Genomic DNA, 24,970 nt, shown 5'->3' on the forward strand with positions numbered 1-24,970 from the left:
AGAGTGAAGTTCAATCTCAGATCTAGGGGAACTCAGATACCCATAAGTTATCAAGAGCTGAATCTGCTTTGAACTACGTCTGTTTCAGAGACTGAAACAAAATTAAACTTTCAGGGGTTACGGTAGGTGACTTAATTCTAGGACAGGAAAACGATGGGAGGAGGGGAATAGGAAGGTCCTTATTCTTAGGACAAAAGTACTATTTTGATGATTTGGCATTGAATACAGCATATGTTAATGGAAGAATATTCAAAAAGCAACATTTCAAAAATCACAGACCAAAGAGAATGAAGATTTATTATAATGAAAATTTTGGCATTATGTCAGACCTGTGTGTGTGTGTGTGTGTGTGTGTGTGTGTGTGTATGTGTGTATCCGAATTTTAAACTTCAAAGGGTCAAACAGAAAATGATCTATTTTATTTTATTTTTTATTATTTCATATGAGCTGTTTACCATCTTCACATACCGGATTAATCTAGAATTTTTTGTAGGAATTAAAAAAATATGCTGGTGAGAGAAGGACCCTATTATACTAAGCTCCAAATCTCCATTTGGACCAAACCATGCCTAGTTTGATAAAAAGTCTCATATATTGAACTTACTTCTTCTTATGTCTTTCAGTAAAGGAAGAACAAAAACTAGCCCAAACCAGTCCACACTGTGGATTTCAAAAAGCGCGAGAAAAGAAAGTGGCATGGAAGTATAATAATTCATTGACTTGGCTCCAGAAAAGAAAACAATTTTATAGTTCTGGATCTGTATAAGGAATGACATCAGAACATTAGCTTGGAATGGCTTGAAATCTCAAAGGATCTGCAAGATGAACTGTAAGCTCCCCCTTGAGGCAAATAGTTAAATAATTTTTCTATGTTTATTTCATTTACAAAATATGCTGTGCTAATATTGGAGTGAGACATGCTTATTTTGCTGACTGATGCACCCAAACTTCAAGTAAGTGGAATGGACCATGCAGATAAAACTGCCGTCAACACATCAGAAGAATGTGGGTTGGAAGGAGTTATTTTTGTTTTGTTTTTTTACTTTCCATAGGTTGTAATCTAGTTAATGTAATGTAAATTGTATTGAAATTTATGGTGTGCAAAAATATTTTACCTTTACGTAAGTGTTTGATAAAAATGGACTGTTCTAATATTTATTTTTATGGTGTTTCATTTTTCAGTACATGCTATTTTGATTAAAGAAATTCATCACCGCTGTCATCTGAATTCACACACATATAAATCTATTACCATAGAAAAAGTTTTCTTTCTAGAAATGGTTCATCTTCTTCCAGTTTCTCTGCATTGGGTCACACAATATGTAGGAAATGTCTTCAGAACTAAGAAGCTATTACCTGTGGTATTAATCTACTCAAATATTTTACTTAGAGGCAAGACTTGTCTAATTTCAATTGTGCAAGACATGTGCCTTACAATTATTTTTAGTTTAAAATTCAACAGATTTTGTATTAACTTTGTTAATAACTGTATAAACAATAATATACTCAATCTAGAACACAAATATGGCATATAGAATATAAATCATATGTCTTCACATGTTGCCTATATAACCAGAAGTAGCTCTCTGAGGATTCTGGAATCAATTTGGTCCCTCCCTTGCACAGAAAACAAAGAGGGTTGTTTGGGGTCTGGGATTGCAAGTGGAGGCAGGTAGCTGCACAGTTTGCCGAAGAAGGTTTTTTCTAGCTCTGGTTAGCCTCTATTAGCAGCATATAAAGGGGTTTTACAGTTGGGGCCAGGTGAGGGGTCACATTGGTATGGAGAGAAACACAGCACAGGAAAGAAACTATGAATTAGAGTGAAAATGGGCTGGAGGGCATCAGTGAGCATGTTTGTTATTGAGGGTTTGTCTAGGAGAGTAAACTGGGCCTCCTCTGTCTTATCTCCTAGTTTCTTTCAATGCTTGTGACTCCTTCTCAAGAGAGAGTTGTAACTATCTGGTCTTCAAGTATCCCTGTGCTCCTTTGAACCAAATAAAAAGTTCTTGTTTCTGAAGAATGATCCTTGGTGGTGTCTGAATCTCTCTAGTGCACAAAACACAGAGATATTTGCATCAATACATGAAGAATGTAAGCAAATTACTGTTTATGGGTAGTGCGAGTGAAAGTTGTGGTCAAAGAACATTTGAAACCTCATCTTTTTCTGGTCAGTCTTTTCAGTTAGATAATAAAGAGCTTTTTTTGAGGCAACTCACAACCAGAGTTCGTTGGCAAAACTAAAAGGCAAAACAGAAATTGGTGGACATTGGCCTCTTTTCAACTGCTCAGACACCAAGGGAAAGGACAGCTGCATTCTAAGCTCCACCCACATTTAGCACTCCTATTTCTTTTCTTGGCTACCCATCTTTCTGGGCAGAACGGGAGACCAGCTGTTGGGGTCTACCTCTTCCCACCAGGCTCCTACCCCGCATTTCTTCCTTTCAGCAGAACTGATGGAAGGAGAATGGGGCTTTCCCCATTGTCTCTGCCACCTATGCCTACAATAGCTGTACCAGGAGAGGCAAAGCTATGGGGAAGGGACTTGGTTTTGGCTTTTATCTTGATCCAGGTCTGAATAACTCTTCTGGTGTTAACTACTAAACTCGTAAGTTACTATGAGTGGGACAATGAACTTCCCTTTTGTTAGAAGATGGCAGTGATACTGAATCAAGGGTTTCTTAAACTTTTAGCTGGACTTTGAAAAATAAAATGGAGTATATGGTGAGTGTATGTGTTGTATTTGTATTTTCAGAGCATACTGCTAGTATGTGTTTTGAAATGCAGGTGAATTGTGGAAAATATTTCAGGTAATACAATCAAACAACACATCCTACCCGTGCTTCTCCATCCTTCCTAAGTATTAGGAACAAGGAATGGGAAAGGTCTTAAATAAAAGAGTAGTGTGTTCAGGGACTCCTGATTTTTGTCCTAAGAATACAATTCCACAATGGATTACCAGGAATTTGTAGTCCTCACTCATCTGGCCACACCTTCTCTATATGATCTTGTTCTCCCTTTCTCTACCCCGTCCCCAAAGAGACAGTGTTTCTCAACAGCCCATGGTTAACTGCTGTCCCCTCACGCTGAACTTTCAGGCTCACTCCCTCCTACACCGTGGTCCCCGGTGCCTCTTCAGTACATCCGTAATGATCATTCCTTTTTGGTGCAGCCCAAGTTTTCTTTCTTCCAGAAGGCCAATCTACACTGCTTGATCCCTTCTTTCAACTTCTTTAAACCTTATTCTCTTTTCTGTTACCTTTGACCATATAGAACCATGCAAGAATGTGTGTGTGTATATGTATGTGAAGTAGGTATGAATTTTGTCTCCTAATAAGTCAATAGAGTTTGTGTAGTAAGTTAAATTGAAATTTACACTTTGGAAATGATCCAAGAGATTAAAACAGTGAAGCAAATTCATTTATTCCACATTTTTGGCCGCCTAGTGGGCAATTCAGCTGTATTTAAATAAGTTTTTCACATTTAGACGCATCCACTGTAATACACATAAATCAGAAAAATAGAAACCATTTTAATAGTTAACATTTCTTTGACATGCCTGATTATTTTTTGAAAATTAAAAAAATACTAGCTTGAAATAAATGGACAATATGAACAATCCAGGTAAAAATGATCCAATAAAAGAATTACAATATCAGTTAATTTACCTTTTATTTTGATACAAGGGCCGTATATAGACTTGTACTTGTTTGCTGTTTAATTAGCTTATTTGAGAGGAATGTGCAATCAATTTAGTCCAGGTCTATGACATCAGCTTACAATACCTATTGTTTATGAGTGGGGAAAGCCATTGAGGATATACTCAAGATGAATTGGAAATGCATTTGGATAGAAAAGCAGGAAGACTACTGAGATTCCGATAATAGCAACCTAAGCTGGAACTAGATAATTACAGCAGTTTATTTCAAACAGTAACAGACCCAGTACAAAACACTTTGTTTCACTTCTTTTCCTAAGTTTGCTTAAGCTATCTGAAGTCTATAATATATGCTTTAAATAACATTCATTTTAAATATGAGAATGTGATACAAATAATGATTAAGAACAAAGGAAATTATCTCTCTGAAAGAATAGCTGGTCACAATGAAACCAAAATGTATTGTTTTAAAGTTACTTAGTATTGTAAAGATTTGTTGAGGTTTTTTTGTTTATTTGTTTCTCTCCCCCCAGGATTTCAGTGACTTAGGGAAGAATAAAGGCATTTAGAAACTATTTTTTACAAAACTCTCAATTTCCACGCTACTTAGAGTGGAATGGGACAACTGGCCGATTTTCCTGTTTGGTGTCAGAAACACTCTAATGGAGAAAACTTTGTATCCATTCAGTGAACCTTGGGACCCGGACATACACCCCTGGGCGATTAGGCCGAGCACACTCGTATCCGAATGAGGTCACACCAGCCAGGAACCACCTGTTGTTTTCTTGGCACATTAACGGTCCTCCTGAATCCCCCTAAAAAGTAAATTACAAAAGAAAATTGTAAGTGTGTGGTCAATTGATATAAAATATAAATAAATAGTTCTTAGCAAATCAAATAAAAAATAAAGATCAAACATATGATTTAATCACAAGTCAGCCGTATAGATTCTCGCCATCACTCAGGATCAAGAATAGGAACATTTTGCTGCTCAGTAAGGACCCAGAGAAACTGTGATAACTTAAACATCACTTATATGTAATTTTTTAGAATACACTTTTATAGCAAGAGTTTCCTTACTTTAATTATGACAGCTTAATGGGACTAAGACATTCTGTAAGGCACAATTACGAGAAGCACCCCACGCAAAGTATATATTAAAAACTGATTTTTTTTTTTTATTAAAAGAGATGTTCTAAGTATTATGAAGGGCTTTGTGGAAAAGACAATTACTCCATATTATGAGCTTTATAAAAACTGAAAACTCATGTAAAGTTTATTTTAGTTCTCTTGGGTAACATTAACTTTTTGGCATTATGACAAATGCAGTCAGATTTGAAAAAACTTAACATTTTTACTAAAACCGGCAAATCTATGATATAACTTCTAGAGATAGGCACATGTGTTTTCATCTGAGATTTCAGTTGACGAGGAAACATTAATTTTCATAACTATTATAGTAGTTCGTAGTCAAGTTAATTGCATAGATTTTCTTGGCACATGACTTCCTGTGTAATGCCAGTGGACAGGGCAAACATAAAGTACCATCAATTAACAGCCGAATTGACAGGTACTTTTTTCATATTAATTGTGCAAAAATTTTAATCTCTCCTTTTATATGCTTTTGAAAGTATTTATAGCCTTGTGTATTTTGTTTGAAATCATTGGTGGAATAGATTATTTCAACCCAGGCTTGATATTAGTAATATCCTGAGAGACATTTTGCCTGATTCTCTTTGGGAACCTACATTTAAGGGAAGTGTCTATAGAAGCATCTTTTCTCTCTTGGGTGCAGAGGAGCACAAATCGCATTGGCAACCATAGGTCACCTCTACTGTAGATGTAACCAATGTGTACAAGCTGTTTGAATGAGAGCACTCTGGTTTTTATTTCTGCATCGTAAGCCCTTAGTCCCTCATATGGGTTCAGAAATAGTAAAGGAACAGTATCAATCCAAGGTAAGAATAAATACAGGCTCAAAGTTATATGTGACTCAGAAATTAAAAATAAACCTCAACTCGATGTTTTTAGAGTCATTTGGTTTTCTTCATGTTTTCTAAAATAATTAAAAAGTTTTAATAGACAGTGGAAGCCAGATACAGGTTACAGGAACAAGGATTTTAAATTACTCAGTTCATACTGGGTCAGCTGCAATTATTCAAAGGATCCACCAGCAGGCTTGGTGCCCAGTAGCTTAGGGGTGTGTCAGGTCAGGACACCTACATCTAATTCTTTCACTTCCGGTCTTCTAATTGTACCGTTTCAGTTCAGTTATATAACCTCTCCTGGTCTGAATTTTCTGATGTGCTCAATGAAGACAGTTCCTTCTCCCACTATGTCAGAGTCGTGTAAGTACTTTGACAATATGAGTGCATGTGCAGAACATAGAGTAGTAACCTAAAATTTATGTTTCCCTTTAGGTGCTATATTTGTAAAGGAAAATAAAATCACTACCTTCTTTGACTATCTGAATGTAAAGGTTGATGACCACTTTTGTTTAGAGTATTGGTTCAGAAACTTTGGATTACAGTAGAATCATCTGAGGGCATGTGGAAACACACACTGGAGGGCCCCACCTTTAGAGTTTCTGATTCAGTAGATCCGTGGTGGGGCCTGTGAATTTACATCTTTCACGTATTCTCAGGTAATGCTGATCTGCTGGACTGGAGGCCCCCCTAAGAAGACCACTGCTATAGAACACGGCTCTGAATGGTTAGCAAAACAGATTGGCTCTTTGTGCCATTCACTTAGTTTTATATGGAGAGGACGTTCTACAGCCACTCGTGGTGCCTCAAAATCCAGACAACTGCCTCGCAAATGTAAGCCTTTGGTAAGCCAGAAAAATATTCAAGACTGTGTGAATGACGAAGAAGACAAATTCTTTGACACTGTAAGGGAAAAAATAATGCTTCAAAGAACTTACTCAAGTGATGTGTCAATAACACATTCGTAATTTTAAATAGCGTATTCCTATTTAATCAGTCCTTCCTCTTGTACAACAGTATTAAAGTTGAACAAAGAAAATCATGGGACTACACTATTGATTACTCAATCATGATAACATATCATACAAGGTACTGCCTTATGGGAGCTGTCATACTTGCTAATGAATAACATGCTTAGACTCTAGAAATCAGAGCCAAATATAAGATTTCAGAGATCTGGCATGGGTTACTGGCTGAATGTAACCCTATCGTCAATGGCATCAGTATTTTCTCCCTCGTGCACGGGGTGTCTGCCACACAACCCCCATTAACTGTAATTGCAGTCGTACAACTGATTTCCCTCCTGAACAATAATTCTATAAATCTCCCTCTAAGTGGCAATACATCTTACCTTTAGCACTCTTTTCATTTTAAGAAGAAAGTATAAGGTCCAGAGATCAATTCAAAGAAGAAATCTATCCTATTTGTCTTGAATTTGCAAGTGTTCATCAAAGCAGAATAAATGTGAAAACTAAGCTAAATGTTTAACATGACTTGAGATGTTGATTTAACTAGAGGATAAGTATACAGATTCGTCTGCTTACGTGTCTGTTGAAAAAGTCTTGTATCATGTCAACTTCTTATGACAATTTTGTGTTCATATATAGCACATATTGTTCACACTTTGACAAGTGAAACCATTTTCGCATGGTATAAATGGCTACTTCCGCATTTGTAAATTATTTGTTTGCTCAGTACTGCTATCCGTTTTAATCTAATCCAGTAGCAGTTAGAACATTAATATTTTATTAATTTTCAAATAAAGAAAACATGCCAGAAAATTTATTTAAAAGTCTCATAATAAAACTGTTACTATTTGTGAGTGCTTACTTAGGGCCCTAGCCATGCTATCTCCTTTAAACCTCTAAATAAAACCTGTGACTTGCCCAAAGTCTCACCAACAGTAGCCTGAGCACAGAACCCATGCTCTTCGAGACCACTCCGTGCTGCACCTAAACATGAATTGTAATTCTAAAATCCTATCAGAATTTGCTTTTTCATTTGTTGGGTGTACGTGGATTTCATGGAGCTAATAGGTGGCTACCTTATTTCTAGGTGGTAAGATGTATTTTTCTTCACTGAGGGCAGTTTGTGGGTAAGAGTTTTCTCTAAAGGTCACGCATGTACAAATCTACTGATACTTCAGATATACTGCAGTATTGACATGCCGTGAGTTCATGTTACTACATCTCTAAAATAAAATGTAAAGGATATTATGAAAATTCTAGTAGAGAAGTTCCAGAGCAAGGGTTGTTCGAGGCTCTTAATTTCTGTATGGACCTTCTTGTGAGCAGTTAGCCAAAAACTGGCTCTAACCAGGCTATCCAGGTTGGTTTTCATCCCCAAATTCTTTCAGGTCACTGGACATCTGGACCATGCTCTGAATCTGGGTTGAACATTAGAGACCGATTGGCCAGACTGGTCCTGAGACCGATTTTTTGTTTGTTTGTTTAAGTCTGCGTAGAGTTTTAAAGAACTGAAATTTGAAAATAAATGCTTTCGGCTAAAGTGTACCCTCTCCAGCTCACCCACTACTGCATCTACCTGGGACTCTCCCACATTCACATTTTATACCTTGTCTTGAAAGACATCTGACTTATAACCCTTGGTAGTAAGAATTAGTTTTGTTTCTAATGTTCAGGTACACCCAGGAGTAGTACTCAAATAGTCCACAAATCAAAGCAAAAGTCACAGTTTTGTAAAAGAAAAACTGAAGTTAAGACCCCGATGATTTCTTTACTCCCGAATCATTGTTCAGCAATGAAATCATCATATTGCAGTGCTTTCTGGATATGTAGGGTGAGCAGTGGTACATATTTACCTGGCAAGAATCTATTCCTCCTTCCTCATAGCCTGCACACACCATATTTTCTGTAATGTTATATTCTGGCATCTGTTGTTGGCATTTTTCATTTGATAGAAGAGGAATAGGAGCTTCTTGCAGTATGTTGGCAGTAGGACCTGTTTGAAATGGATAATACGAGCCAGCCAGTCAGAAGTGATCAACATGCATCATTGCATGATCCACCATCAGTCTTATGTATTTCAACAATTCACCCTCATTATCTAGTACTGTGCGTATATATAATGGAACTAAATGCTAAACCTTGTCCTTCAAAGCACATAATAAAGCCCATCTATGGATTTTGCCAAATGGATAACAGTAAAGCACTTCTTTAGGTCCCAAGGGCTAGCAGGAATAGTGGATTGGATTAGACGGTCTTCAGGCATTTTCAGTAATTTTAAACAGTTATATTGCTCATGGGGGCAGGGGACAGCCCATCAACACAAAGAGTTTCATTCATGGAAATTAGCAACAGCTCGGAAATCCAGAAGTGCTTTTCATTAGGCACCTGAACAGGTGCTCCCTCCCTCGTAACAGCATCCATTTCCTTGTGCGGCTCTGTGCGTGAGCAGGTGCACACTGAACAGAAGACAAAGCTCAGACGGGCTGTGCCCTGGTCTAAGGGCAATCAGCTTGTCATCCATGTGCAGGTGAAGAGAAAGCAGGCATTTTGGAACTGAGGGTACTTCTATGCTTTTTATAAAATGACTCATCTACTGGAAGCATGAATCTCTGTTTACTGAAATACCAATCCCAGGATGGAAGTGAAACACGCAGGTGTCCAGTGCCCCAGAAAAGGTACATGAGCACTTTCTAATAATTAGCAAATCTATTTAGCTCCTCAAGAGAGGCATAAAGTTGACGATAGGCTAGTACATGTGACAGCCAGTGTCGTTGCAAAAATGTGACTTCATTTCCAATTAAGTTTAATTCACGCACTAAAAAGATAGGAAACGTGTCTGTGTGTGTGTGTGTTTGTGTGTGTGTGTGTGTGTGTGTGTGTGTAGTTTAGGTTCAAAGCAACATGTATAACTCAGTGGTATGTTGGTAAATGTTTAAGAACTGGTTTTCAAGAAATAAAACCCCAATGTGTTTTGTCTGCAGATTTGACTGGTATATACACTCCAACCAAGGTACCCGCATGACAATGAACATGGCATTGGAAGAAGATGTGTATGAAAAGCTATTTCCAGCTGGTGCCAATGGCTCCAGCAGCATTCCATGGATGCTTTATAAAGTTTAATAATGAACTTTAAGTTTAGAATGTGAATTGGAGAGGTTAGCAATGTAGGAGAAAAATCAGCTTCTCACTGTCATCCATTCTATGATGGTCAAGGATGGGCTGGAGACTTTCACTGTATAATAAAAATCAAAGCCAATTTTGCTGCTTGTCAAGGAATACAAAATTGGTTGGGTGTATAGTAAAATACTTTGGTAAGGAAAATTTGAGCAGTGCTCTTATGTTTGATATTTGTCAACATGAGTTGCCATGAGAATAATTGAGAATAAACATATTCACACAAAAATAAAAAAAGTCAGTAAATTTATTTTAAGTTTACTAATTTCCTTAATTGAATCAACTTATATCACTTCATTTCTTCTTGATAAATAGTATGTTCATGGTTTTTCTAGTGAATTACTCAGTGTAATATACATAAAAGGGGGAAACTGGGATTTTATAAAGTGAAGTAGCTGGAATTGCCATCATCACCCAGGAAGTATTTAAACATGAGCTGACTGTTTATTCCTAAATGAAATTGATCTCAGATGCAGATTTTTTTCTTGGTTCCATATCACTTCTATTCACCTTTCCTAAGTCAATTAAATGCCTATCTTTAGCAACAATAAGTAAACGTGAGCCAAGTTTACTCAGCTCTGAAAAAAATATCCATTTCCTATGGAATAAAGAGTCATAAATTTATTTGTTATTGGATAATTTGTTTTGAAGAGTCTACATTGTGGTCATAAATGTCTTTTAGTTTGAAGTCTGAGAGAAAATATCTATCTAGGAATCATTTTTACTCTTTAGATTTCAAATTTAATACATCATGCCATTTCTTAAGTGGAGGAAATACAAGAATAGACAGTCTTTGACTTCTGTACACTTTATGGGCAGCAGACATGAGAGGCATTTTCAGCAACCCAATGGAATTGCACTGGAGACCCTTTGTCCGAATCATCAGGCAAAGGTTTGGCTCAAACTTTATGTTTTGTTTTACAAAAGGAAGGAATTTCAGCTGTGAATGCTTAGCTTCTGGGGCTTGCACCTCTCCACAAGATTTAAATATTTCTTAAATACAATTAAAATTTGTAAATATCATGTACTTTTTGGTTATATTCATTTTAATAGATGTACCTCTTCTCTGTATCTGAGTGTTTATAATATCAAAATTAGATATTGAGCTTTGGAAATTTTTTTCTTAATGATACAAATATACATGTGAATATAAGCCTGACAATGCTTTTAAAAGATATTGCAGAAAATTATTTTAGAGTGTAAGAGTCATTAAAAATGTTGAAAACAGTCACAGGATAGGGCAATAGCATATTTTTTATAAATCAACATTTTCTGTTTTTTGACTGAAAATTTACCTTGATGTACAACTCTCCCCCAGCCAGCAATAGAACAAATTCTTCCTGGGGGAAAAAGTTGGTTTTCCTCTGGTAAGCAAATAGGTTGGATATAATCTGGAAAAACAAAACAAAATCAGAAGAGACACACATGCATTTCCAACAAATTTTTAAAATCAATCATTTTCAACATTTCATCTAAAACAACTTGTAATTTTGTTTTATTCAATTTTTTAGACATCAGTCTTGGGGGGAGGGAAGCCTGTCAGAGCAGCACTTTCTTGACATGGATTAGGTACCACTGGTGGCCTTTTAGGATCCTTTACATTGTCTCCTAATTACTCTTTTGTCATGTAAACACTGTCTTAGTTCTGGAGTTAATCATTTTTATTTTTAAATAATTACAGTACTCAATAAAAAGTAGTTCCCTGAAAATCTGGGTAAGGCTGTTTTTCAGGATCAATTAAAAGAAACTTGGGCAAATGTTCTGAGTTTTTGTTGATTTCCCACACTTATCTCCACATTAAAAAAGGCTGTTAGGTGATGGTTTTCGTGGGTTCTTAGGGCAGTATTAGCCTTGGTCACTGACTTTTAAAGCCCCTCTCCTACAATTTCCAAGCCATCTAATATTTATGAAGCACCCACCACATGTAAGACTTAAGGCAGACACGAAAATGAATCAGATATGGTGCTTAACTTCAAGGACAGGGCCATAGAGCTAACTAACCCCAGTAACAGTCTGCCTTTGGTAAGTGCGGGAATACATGTGGAGACCAAATTCCAGAAGAGCAGACTTGGCAGCGCTTCCCCCGAACTGGCATCGGAAAGGTCTTCAGAGTACAGGTTGGAGCTGAGCAAAGCCCTTCAGGATGGCATTCACTCCTCAGGTAACTTCTTGCACTTTATCTAGGTACTTGGAGGAAGTCTTCCATCTGCTGCTTTATTAACATTAGTGAATCTCTTTTTAAAACTTTATTCTATGAATTACAGTTCTTCTTCACTTTACTCTTAGAACATATGTGCTCTTCTCTCAGTTTGTCCTTCTTTGGCCATTGTGGCAGATGGTCCCACCTTTTCTTTTACTTGAGAGAGAGAGGAAGCAAGCATGACAACATGGCCGACTTTTCTCTGGGCTGCTCCTTTGAGTTTACTGTTATAGAGGGTTCTGAGAGTTTTATTCTACTGGTCAACTTTCTCGAAAGTTGGATTTCAACACCTCGAGAAGGTAATTTAATATATGTATCTCCATTCTCTAATTCCATGTAAATGATACTAATTTCTAGAACAAATTATCCAACTGTTACGGACCTTGAATGCGTTGGTACTGGTACTATTTTAAGTCTGATGTTGAACTGAATTGGCAGATATAAGGTGACTAAAAGTGCTTTCTTTTACCTGTGTAAGTCACTTTCAATTCAAGGTGCATCATGGCGATATCACTGTCCTTTCTCCATTTATTGTAATGTGGGTTGATGACAATTCGATCTATCACCCGGGTCACTACTTGAGGAGAAGTCAGATTCGATGTCATATGCAGGCCTAGGATTGCTTTCCACTTAGATGGCTTTAAATGTCTCCTGAGGGTTATAATAAAGAAGTATCAGAAATTCCACCCAATGCAGTTACTTTCTAGACATCTTCGTTTAGGACATTCCCGTCCTAAACTGTTCTTGAATTTCTCCGAAGGATTCTTCCTGACAAGTATTCCTTTAATTTTTATTTTTCTGAGCCTTGATGAGTGCTAACCTCTATCACTTCTCTTAAATCATCTCTCACTCCTAACTGTGGTTCTCACCTTTGGTTTCATGGTAGAACCACCTGGAGTGCTTTTGAATATCACTGATACCTGCTCCCTTCTTCCCTGTCTCTGATTTAATGAGTAGTCTGGGATGGAGCAGGGAAAATTTTACAAACTAAATTTTAAGTTAAATCTTCAAGTTCATTATGTGTGGCCAGGTTTGAGAACCACTCCACTGTGGACACGGCATCTTGGTCCGGCATTTATTCACGGGAGGAGGCTTAGGAGCCTTCTCCCATTTAGGAGTCACCGAATTCACACAGAGTTAAGGTAAGCAATCAAAGCTATTGTGATGATTACATGAACTTGAGTAATTTCTAACATATGAACTTGAATGATTTCCGTATGCAATGAACTTGAATAATTTTCCATACACAATGTTGGCCATTTATAATGTATTGGGAAAGGATAACACGTTACAGGACAGATTAAATTGGATATTATATTGTGAAAGTGTGCAGGGACTTTTAAACATGTTATTGGCCGGCAACATCATGACTCCAAGAAATTAGCAGTGAACAGCTGGAATTAAGACAATTAAACCATATTCACAATGAAGTCAAAATTCAATAACTTCGATTATCACTGAGCTAGTGATTTAATTCTTAATGGTTACAAATGCCTAGTGTACAGTGGTGTTGGATTTGGTGGGGGGTAAGTTAATTACATGGACACAGAAACGTTTGTGGAATAGGACTTGAGAGATAAATGCAAATGATACATGTTGGACAGGTGTTTCCTTCCCATAGTGGTACTTATGGATGCAGGAGAAATAGAAACATGAAAAAGAGGCGATTATCTATGTAGTACAAAGACAATTTTGGAAATCATTAATAATGTGTCAGATTAATGTTGCTGTACATTGTATTTAATAAGACCGGTAACCTGAAGCACGTATGTTTAATCCTCAGTTTGTAGTTCATGCATTGGTTTTTATACTCAAAACCTTAAAATAATGAGAGGAAATGGTGATTACTAAACTTTGTATTACCTACAAGCTCTCTCATTATCATTTATGTTTATAATTATAGTTATTAGATGGGGTACAGTACTTACAAAAGAGGTAAGAATTTGGGAGGTTAGGCACTTTTTTTTTTGAACTGCATTATTTTATTACTGATTTAAATCTATAGCAAATACACCGTATATCTCTGAATTTCTATTTGATTATATCTGAAGATAAAATATGTAGAAAGCATTTAAGGAGACAATCCTATAATTTTTTATAATTACATGTACTCTGTTAATAGAATCTAAATAAATGAGCTCATATTCCCTTTGTGCAAATTTTAATAGCTATTATTATATTTAATTTTATATTATTTAATTAAATATTATTATATTTAAATGGTATTATTATACCATTAATATAATTGATATTATTTATAATCTAAATATTAACATAATACATTAGTTATATAAAATGCAATTATAATGCAAAATATAATATCTATAAATAAATATTAAATGAAAAAAGGCATCATGGTGTGGCAAGTATAAGATTAATTTTTTGTAAATATTGAGTAAATATATAAATTCATTGTGGAGTAAAAACATATAATTCTTTAAAAAGGAGTTATCATTAGTAAATTCAGATGACTCTAACCAACTGAACTTACTAATGCATTCAATGCATTCAGCCATTTGTCCAGCTTCCTCAGCCATAGTCCTAAGGCCACAATTTTCTTTTCTTTTCTTTTCTTTTTTTAATTATTAGTTTCAGGTCTACAAAACAAGGTAATAGTTAAACATTTATACCCCTCACAAAGCGATAACCTCCCTCCCCCAATCTACTACCCCTCTGACATCGTACATAGCTGTTACACTATCCCCTATGCTGTACTCCACATCCTGTGACTATACATTTATTAAGTCATTTTCTTTGTAACTGGTCTCCCTGATTTTACTCTTGCTCTTCCCAGCATCCTCATCGTCACACAGCAGCCTGATTAGACAATGTCACTCTTCAGCTTTCCAAATGGCCACATCCCGTTAACCATGACCTAGTAAGTGCTCACCAGGGCCTAAGATCTCGTCCTGCCTACATCTCCTGTCTTGTTCCTTCCCCACTGGAGGGCTTCTTGAGGTTTCTGTTTTTTCTACTCTAGCCTATAATATAAACATTACTAGGGCAAGGACTTCGTTGTTCTCTAGAGCACTATTATCCCAGAAACTTATCCCGTGCTTGGCATGGGATACTTGCTCAGTTAATATCATTTGACTGAATGACTACATGAAAAACAGGAAGAAACGCAGGAGCCGAAAGATTGAGCATCACCAGTGGTCACATATAAGAGCCAGGTAAAAAAGAGGGGAGTTCTGTATCAACCCACATCAACACAAGTGGTTACACAAAAACATTAAAATTAAATTAAAATTAAGTTAAAAAAATTAAAAAATGGAAAGTTGGCAAGAGGCCCCTCTATGGATAATTTCACCATGGATATATGTCTATTCAATAGATATGATCTAGATTGTAAATCTATAAATGACTGCCCACATGACAGAATGAAAAGTAGTTGCTTCTGCAAATAGGGATGGTGAATGACTGAGAAGAAGTATAAGAATAATTTCCAGGTGACGAAAATGTTTTATATCTTGAAAAGTGTGGGTTACACAGGTGTATGCATTTTCAAAACTCATCAAATTGTACACTTAAAATTATGCATTTTGCTATATGTCAGTCAGGGAAATGGAAAACAAATATTAAACTCTAGTTGTTAAGTTTGCTTTACGCAGTGGTCAGGTTACCAGTTCTCAGACTACTTTTTGGGTTTACGCTTGAGGAAATCCATAAATATTTTGTGGATAGTAGGAACAAGGTTTCCCATTATTGGAGATAACAGTCACAAATATAGAAGGAGAAAAGACTAGACTGCACCCTGTGTTATTTATTTTAGTTGGAGCTATCATTTTGATTCATGTATTTATGGGTATATAGTTGTCCATTGAGAGGGTTGAGGAGCAGGACATAAAAGCAGTAGCGATGAGTATACAATATATTTTTTTAAATTTTACTTTCTTAACAATATCTTGTTTTTTAAAATGTAGAAGGAATTAAAATTGGCTAAATAGAATGGGGGTTTCTTATAAGCTTGAGTTGAGGGCCAGGGCAGGGAAAGCACAAGCTGAACCTGGAACATCTTATTTTGCCAGAAAGTAAAGCAGTTCTCAAAGAATGAGGATATATCAAGACTGATAAGGGAGCAGCTGAAATGGTTTCCCCAAATATAAGGACTTTCTACAAAATAACTTGTTTCGATTAAAAAAAGTTATATCAAAGACAAGAACGCTAGGAAGGCTAAGAAAGACAGAAAGATAGAAAGGCTGACAGAAAGGCTATTTCAGATTAAAGGATATGAAAGAGGCATAGCAACTAAATGCTGTGCATCATCCTGGATTGGTTCTTGGCAAAAATACAAACAAAACAAAAACTTTGTAAAGGACCTATTTGGGACAATTGATAAAAATGAATACATACTGTAGATTAGATAACTTGCTTTGTACTAATGTTCAATTTCCATGATTTTCTGCAATTAATATAAGAAAATATCCTCGTCCTTAGTAAAAACACATTGAAATATTTAATGGTAAAGGAGCATACTGTCTGAACAACTCCAAAATGGTTGAGAAAAAAATTTCTCCCGATTAGAGAGAAAGAATAAGGAAGATTTTACAGCATAAAACTTAAACAACTGGTGATCTGGGTGAAGTTATAAGAGTTCTCTGTGCTATTAGTGCATTTATTTTATGTGTGCATATTTTGAAATTTTTCAATATGAAATATTTGTAAAATAAATATGTTGAATGTCTCTTAACTTTCTAAGCAAGACTTAGACTCTTATGTCATGAACCTTCCCTGTGCAGGAACAGCAGCACAATAAAATTTTCATTGCACATTGATATTCAGAGTATGCAAGAGTGTGGCTGCATCTTGATTTTGTCCTGACAATCACCCTAGGAGGTAGATACCCTATAAGCACCCTACAGATGAAGATACTGAAACCCAGAGATATTAAGTCCCAGGAAGTCAGTAGCAGAGGTAGGATCAAATCCTGTCCTGTTGTTCAAGTCAACTTTGCTTTTAAATGATAGCAAAGTTGGCCCATAATTTCCAAATCTCTATTTTAAGGTTGGAAGAGAAGACAACTCAGTGATGGAGAAATAGAAGAGGCACAAGGATATTTAGGGTCATCTAGGAACACTGAGGCTGGATGGGAATGGGAGTGTGGACAATAAGAATAAAGACAGAAGAGCTGTTTGATTAAACCATGTTGCCACCTGCAGGTTAAAAGACTTGGAACAGATTTACAGTGAAAACATGTAATTTGTTTAGTATTTCAGTGAATTGTTTCCTTTAATTCTTCCATTTACGTATTAGGGAATTGAGCTTTTTCACTGCAGAGTTAGGATTTTTCAAAGACAAGCAATAGGAGGTATTAACATACTGGTAAAAAATAGCTTTTGATCAAATATCTGAGATAATATCAGAAACTGTTTTGCTTGGTTAGAGACACGAAGTACAAAGCAAGAAACTGGAACTCTTGGGAACTGGCAAAAGATGAAGAAATGACCCTGAGTGGCTGAGGAGAGTAAAATGCAAGCTTGGTGAGGATAAGTTGGAATTCATCACAGTTCTATTCCAGCTTACCTTTGCTTGTGTTCAAATTGAAACTGGGTGAAAAGACATTTTACGTCATATATGACTGCACATGTGTTTGTATTAGGTGAAACTGCTGTTTGTATATTTATGGTTAGAAAATATACAATATTGGTATCATTGACCTTCAATAAGTACATCTGTAAGGTAGATAATTGAAAGATATTGCTAAAATTACTGCAAGCCAGGTGGACATTTAGGAATCACATGTTCTGCAAGAACACTGGATGAATTTACCAAATCTCCGGTCAATTCAGGAGACTGCTAACTTACTAAGACTTACCTTTGTGCAACAGAAAACACTGACTCATTAGCTAAAGATAGCTTTTACTTGTAACACAGTTAGGATTTAGGTTACCCATCTGTGATATGCCCAAATTATTGAGTATGTATAGGTAAAGTGTAAAGTCATGTTTAGCAGAGGATGGGAAATTTAACTGCTACTGATGCTTGTTATGCTATGGTTAAAAACAGATTAGAATATAATCATCAGGAGACAGCAAAGTCAAGAAGGAGCACTTTAGATCTGGTAGAGGTCGTTTGGTCGCTGAGTTATAAGGCTCAGTGCGTACGAGTGGAATCGGAGAGCTTTAGATGTAAATGGGCAACACCATGGACAGTTCCTTTGGTGGCCTCAGCGACTGGCCCACCTGTGATCTGGTTGAGGTTCCTCATTTCCAAATGCCTAGGATTAGGAATTCGAGTTTTACCTTCACTCTAATACAGTGGATATTTAGATGTAGGCTAGGTCCTTTACTACTCATTCTCCTTAGCCCTCCGTATCTCCCAAACAATTTTCATGACTTTCTGTGTCTGACAAATTTGTCTCCATCTATCCATAAACTTTCAATGTCTGTGCTGGTAGAGATTACGTTTTTTAATCTAATTAACTGTGGCTGCATCTTCCATTCCTGAGCACACTTGGTTCTTTCCTCAGAGATTCTGGATGCTGACTAAGGAGAAGCTCATTCTAATCCTCACAAGTAAGGTCATTTTCTGGAGACTTCTTCTATTAATTAGTGGCAGGAAATCAGCCTAGGTCAGGGTTTATGACGGCTCTATGAGAAAGCTACCAGACACGTTGGAATGGGATTATCTAAAGAGGTGGCGTCTTTCATGCAGAAGCAGAGAATTAGCATGTTCTTGGGCCCAGGAATATTTAGTTTCTCTGTGTCCCCTCTACCCACTCTATTTGCTCCTGTGAAATTGCTTTAGGAATGACTGCTTCTAGAGAGAGAGGATAAATCCTAAAATTCAACATGTGCTTTGTCATGTTAAAAAAAAAAAGAAAAAAATTAGATATGGTTGATATTAGTTCTAAGTTTTAGTTATGGGTAGCATTAAAATAGGTCTGACTTGAGAACTAGGTAAACATTTTTATCCTAATTCATAACAAAGTCCTGACACATGAAATTTTAGAACACAATTTATTTGTAACTAGAAGGCTATCTATGTGCACATGCTTTTTCTGATACTGAAAAATTGCTGACAATAAATATTGGCCTAATTGAATGATAATCAGCACAATATATACATTAAATACTAATTTACACCTTTAAAAATGCCTACTTTATGAGTAGGTAAAAATTTCAATTTTTATGTAAGTAAGAAACAATACTTGATGTAAGTACCTAATGAAGAATGATTTTTTAATTGAACTTACTCTATTTTATATATGACTTTAATGAGAAAATGACTGAAACATTTATAATGTCATAAACAGCAGGAACATTTCCCTGATGGGATGGTTTTGTGAGGCTGCATGAAATGGGATACACAGTGTCTGCTGAGGTCATCTCATTTGGAAAGGGACACTGTGGCATCACACTCACCCATAAACACAGTGGGCAGCAGACACCAGCCAGTTGTTGCTGACTAGAGAAGCGCCACAGAGCAGTCGGCCGTTATAATACAGAGCAGTGAGCCAGGGCCAGGCTCCTTCTTTGGCGTTACTTCCTCCAGCAATCTTTGGGCTGACTTTTGGAGCCACCAGTTTTTTTCCACATGCTATTAACATAATTGAAGAAAGAACATCTATTTTATTTTGGTGGATTTCCTCTGACCATGAAGATTGAGTGGATTGCTACAAAATAACTTCAGGTGACATACCAACTCTATTCAGAATTTTAAACTGAAGGCTTGGAGGAAAACATGACAAAATATTTACTTACATTTGTGATTACATTGTAAAAGAATCAGGGAATCTTGTAAACACTGTTTACTGCAATAGAAAAACAATTATATTTTAGAAATTGTGTACCTAACATTTTAAAGCAAAACGTAATGTAGGTTAGCATACATTTTTTAGTAAAATGGATTTTTAAATGTATGTATATATGAAATAAGAGGAGGCTGAAATGCACAGCAGAAAAATCCTCAGTTTAAAGTCTATTGAGCTGAGTTTGCATGTTTAATTCTACCACTTACACTTCATGTGAATTTGGAGTTGCTCAATATCCTTGAAATTCACTTGTGTTATCCATAGAATGGGACAACAGCACTTGCTTTATTGGAATTTTAAAGAAATAAAAAATATTTTCAATGGCATTATTATTGTGACTTATACACAATGAACACTCAATAAATCATAGCTATTGTTATTTTGCTTGAACCAACCTTGGATTTCATCATTCTATAGTACAGAATATGCCTCAACATTCCTAATCAGACAACTATTCAGTGCCTTTGTGTGTGAGGCTGTGAACTTCATTCAAGGAATTCAATGATGGATAAATCACAGGTCCTGCTTTCCAGGGAGGTAAATACATAAATAATCAACTATAAAATAAAGTCCAGGCATAAATAATTTAAAAAGTCACTACCTGTTTAAATATTTGGATACCAACTCTTTTCAAAACCAAGAATTTTGTTTTAAACTAAAATTTAAATGCGTTTTAAAATGTGTTATACTTACCAACCACTAGAGATCAGTATAATACAAGGCATTAAAATACTTGCCCACACTCCTGATGCAGACACTGCAGGTACTGGTCACATTAAAACATACAGGCACACGCATCTCCTTTTAAACATTCTTATTTATATATTGCACTACATCTATTGTGCATGTTGTTTAACTGCTTGAAATTTTAGGGCAAAACAAAAAACACAAACAAGATCCATGTGAAATCATAAGTAGAATTAAAGCAATTTAGTGTTTCTGGAACATACATGATAAGGTTAATTTGAAATCACATGCTTTAATGTGGTCTGATTAATATATCCTTCGGCATAGAAGATAATTTCAATTGCACTATATGGTATACTCACATCTTATCAATAAACAATGTGCATGTATGTGTTTAACTATCTAGATATAGTTATATCAACATGTATTCATAATTCCTCAAAGAAAAAGCCTCAGTTAACGCCCTTTCTATTATCTACTCATGGCTGAGAGAGAAATAATTTCTAGGATCTGTATAGTTTCATCAAAACTCTTTCTACATCTCTCATACTAATCAATGAAAATCCATATTCAAAATGGTTCATCATTCTTAGGTATTCACCAATGCTTTATATTCTGTGGTATGTATAAAACTCATGAATTTCTTTTTAGTAAGCACAGAAAAGTTAATAACTATCGAGTTAATTCAAATATTAACTGGACTTTGCACCTCATTCTTCATGCATTTCTTAGTCAAAAATTTCGTGCACAAACACACACATGCAGAGTCTCATTATAGAGGAGGGAGTTGCTGAACCTCAGTCAGCATGAGCAGTGAATCCCCTGTTTGTCCTGGTGTATTTACAGAGATTGGAGACAAGTAAAATTACTGTCCTGGGCTTTGGTGCTGGAGTCAGAGCTAGGTTAGCCCTCTGAACAGGAAGAACATCACTGTCGTGACCTTGTGTCTTTCTCTCAGCCTAGTGGGCAATACTGTGATACAAGTGGATGGGTTTTTACCTGCTGTATTGACAAAATGAACTAATTTCTCTACCAACATATGCCCAACAACATTGCCTTTTTTCTTGTTGGAAAGGCTATGCTTTTTTTTTCTTCTCCTTTCCAGATATGGCTATTTAAGGTGAGCTGTTGCCTGGGGGGATTTAGAAGATAGCACAGGAGAGTGAAACAATAGAGGGCTTTGGAGTCGGACTGACTTGAGTTAGAATCTATGTTGCTTGCAGGCTTTGTGGACTTGTCCAAGTCAGTTTCCAACACCAGGCTTCTGTTTCCTCACCTTCCGGTGGAGCAATACAATCTATGTCATAGAGCTTTTGCATGCACTGGAAATAAACTCCGTAATATTCCTACCACAGTGTCTGTCACGTGATAGTCATTCAAAAAAGGGTTTACAAGCACTTTGTATCCTGTATCTAGCACCATGCTTATCACACTACATTGATCAATATATATTATGTCAATTTTTCTTTGACTTCTAGGATTGCTATTGAAGTAGCCTGAAGAATTGGAAGAAAGGGAAACCCAGTACTGGCAGCTGCATGAATCATACATTTACAGTTATAACAGTTCAGATTACTGGTATCATGTTGAGGGGCATTTCCCCAGTGGTGGGAAATAGTAATCTGAGTCTTGCATATGTCTCCCAGTAGAAGAAAAAGGTGGGGAAATAGGTCGGTAGATTTTCGTAGTTGGAGGAATTATCTTCCTTGATATCCTCTTCCTTTTCTTAGTTTTTATTATTATCACTAGTACAAAGCTGTTTTCATAAGTAACAATTTTCACAGAGCAAGGATTATTATTGTAATAATCTCTGCAATAAATAAACACATAATAAATTAACTAGCTTACTAAATAAATGTATATATGACTGATTTTCACTAAGATGGCTAATCAAGGAAGGGATTAAGGGACATTCCTGGCTTGTTGATGTGATGAAAGGTTAAAGTTTCTGTGTCTATAGATGGTGTCTCTTTCAAATAACAAACACATAATAGGGGCATCAAAGTAAGATGATACTGGCATTTTGTTTATATGCATAGAATAACCTAGTTTTTCTCTAAAGCACGAATTTAATTAAGATGAGATTTTTATATTTTGTCCTTTGTTCTTTTTCTCATCATTCTTAAATGTCTATTAGGTATAAATAAAATAAATTATCAATATGCAAACTGCTCAAGATCCATAATAGTAAGGTAAATTTAGACATGCCTTATAGAAAGAAAATCTAGAAGTCTGCTTTCTCCCTGGCAGATATTTTGCTTCATACCTTCTGTGATTAATAATCCCAAGGCCCAGCAACCATTCGTATAAAACATTCACTTGCAAAGTCCTTTGGTACTGAAAATACTCCTTCATCAATTTGTTTTACTGGTTGAGCTCAAAGAAATGGTAATGTTTCATGGATAGCTGAATAATTATATAATTTCATTTTCACCATTAAGTTTGTTTGTTAAAGGAGAAACTACAAGCTAATACACCAGCAATGACATCTTAAATCTTTGTCTGTAGTTATGGCTGCTTCTTGCAGTTACTTTCTTCCCACGCACTGGCCTTGAATGGAATGGTAAGATTCAGAAGTCAGTTTGAACAAAAATTGTCATTAATGCTCAAACAGGAGAAATGACATAAACTAGGCTGAAACAGATCTTTGCATATGAAAAAAAAATGGTGCTTGTTAAAACATGAGTAAAAGCTATAAAAGTCAACCTAATTTTAAAGAGCAAAAGAGAATATGTAGGCACCACCAAAAGTCTGGACTCCTTCACTTAATAGTCATGCTCTGTTTGCTAAGGCAGAAAAAAGATTTTATCCCAACTCTCACAATTTCTTTCAATGGGATTTACTTGTTTATGAATCTGAGAGTAAGGATGAAAAGGATATGGAATAAAGACTTATTGAATCACTATCAGTGTGTTAAACAATTACATATACAGTATCTCATCTGACTGTGTTACCATTGATATGGGGGCTAGGCAATGTGATCAGATAGGATCATTTAGAGACTATTTAGAGATTACCTGTAGAGTAAAAAAGTTAAATTATTTTCAAGATTATATTTGTTAAATTACTTTCAAGGCTAGTATGTGGTGGAATTAAAATCTGGCTGGATTAAAAATCTATCTTCTTTTCAGTCCCCGTAAAACAAGTCTAAAAACAAACTTGGGACCCACCTTGGTGTTAGTATCAAACTGCCATTAGGTGCTGTGTTTAATGTTACAAATGGTCCACCTCCAGTGGAGAAGACTGGCATTGATGAGTTTCCACTCCTAGGGGGAAAACACACACACACATAGACAAAACAAAAATAAAAATACATAGCTAAACTTCTAGTTATTTAATGCGGTGTACATTAGAAGAAATTATGGAATACCATACAAATAAATTAACATTTTAATATAAAACTTCAAACATTTTGCTATCTAAAAGATGGTAGAAATTAGTAGAAAAATCACCCATAATGACATAAATGTAATTTTAACTTTTGCTTAATACCTCTAGTTCTTTTTTGCATACTAACATATTACTTAACAAAGTTAAAATCGGTGCCTATAACTGGGTGCCTGATTTTTTCATTTAACTTATTTATATTGTCCAATAGTGTCCATAATGATCAATATTAACGACAATCTCACAGAACTGCTGAGCCGTAATTTATTAAACTGTATTCCTGTTGAATGTAATTCATCTTTTCAAAAAGATTTGTGTTGTCTAAGAACAACCTAGAATAACAAAATATATGTTTACCTTTCCAAATGTCACTTTGCTCTTCATATTTCATTCAATTCAAAAACCTAACAAGCCCTAATTTAAAGCCAGAAGCTATGTGATTGCTCTGAAGAAGGAAGTAGGTAGCCTGGATCTCCAAGTGTCAACTAGTGAGCCAGAATGGGATGGAGAAAGAGTCACCTTCATGTGACAAAAGCCACTAAATAGTCTCTAGTCTTCTTTTTCCCCTGAAAACCTATTACGTACATCCATGCTCTCAGCTGTGAGTCTTAATTGAAGATTTCTCTCAATTATCCTGACTCTCTTCCCTAGGCTCTGCTGGAGACTCTCAACTTCTTAACTCCTAATCTTGCTTCCTGCCTTTTATTTTGATTCCAGATTTTAATTTTCGTACAAAAGTATGCCTTTCTGCTAGAAACATCTTGATTCCTATTATCTTCTACCGCTTACAGGGAGGTGTCTTTTTGAGTACCATGATAGACACACCCATTGTCTTGTCAAAAGAAGGATGAGTGTCTTCCCCAGACTAAGTCAACGCTCACCCTTTTCTATCTGTGTAGAGGGAGTTTCCAAGGAACACTTATAGCTGTTATGAGCAATAAGAAACAGGAAAAAAAAAAAAAGCTTTGTAGAGAGGTGTTTCCTCTCTCTTTCAGGTGAGACAATACCTTAAAGAAATTGAGAGTGTCTTGCACCTCTCATCACTGGAACAGTGGAGTCTATATTTAAAGTCTCAGAATTTAGCGTTTTGTACTTATTTTGTGTGTCATTTGAAATACTGGATTATATTTTATTGCCGATCTTGTCAAAGTTTTTCAATAA

The 24,970-nt window shown here is 35.9% G+C and overlaps 2 protein-coding genes across 6 annotated transcripts in view; one reads left to right on the plus strand and one right to left on the minus strand.

Moving 5' to 3' along the window:
- The window catches only part of CHODL (chondrolectin), a 243,683-nt gene extending 241,710 nt beyond the window's left edge, over window positions 1-1,973 (plus strand). For 4 of the 5 annotated variants that reach the window (XM_033123031.1, XM_033123011.1, XM_033123040.1 and 1 more), the window contains one exon: window positions 624-1,973. In XM_033123031.1, the coding sequence (XP_032978922.1) occupies window positions 624-708 (85 nt within the window). In that variant the 3' untranslated portion in view covers window positions 709-1,973. The remainder of the gene's footprint in view (window positions 1-623) is intronic. The other variant, XM_033123021.1, reaches the window with a different exon arrangement.
- A 1,455-nt stretch (window positions 1,974-3,428) lies between these two features.
- The window catches only part of TMPRSS15 (transmembrane serine protease 15), a 112,425-nt gene continuing 90,883 nt past the window's right edge, over window positions 3,429-24,970 (minus strand). Inside the window, exons 19-25 of the mRNA XM_033091271.1 lie at window positions 23,593-23,688; window positions 19,686-19,735; window positions 19,347-19,521; window positions 12,452-12,633; window positions 11,078-11,173; window positions 8,462-8,601; window positions 3,429-4,470 (exon numbers count right to left, since the gene is read on the minus strand). Coding sequence (XP_032947162.1) covers window positions 4,315-4,470; window positions 8,462-8,601; window positions 11,078-11,173; window positions 12,452-12,633; window positions 19,347-19,521; window positions 19,686-19,735; window positions 23,593-23,688 — 895 coding nt within the window. The 3' untranslated portion in view covers window positions 3,429-4,314. The remainder of the gene's footprint in view (window positions 4,471-8,461; window positions 8,602-11,077; window positions 11,174-12,451; window positions 12,634-19,346; window positions 19,522-19,685; window positions 19,736-23,592; window positions 23,689-24,970) is intronic.

The sequence above is a fragment of the Rhinolophus ferrumequinum genome, chromosome 2 (genome assembly GCF_004115265.2).
Source record: "Rhinolophus ferrumequinum isolate MPI-CBG mRhiFer1 chromosome 2, mRhiFer1_v1.p, whole genome shotgun sequence".
NCBI lineage: Eukaryota > Metazoa > Chordata > Mammalia > Chiroptera > Rhinolophidae > Rhinolophus > Rhinolophus ferrumequinum.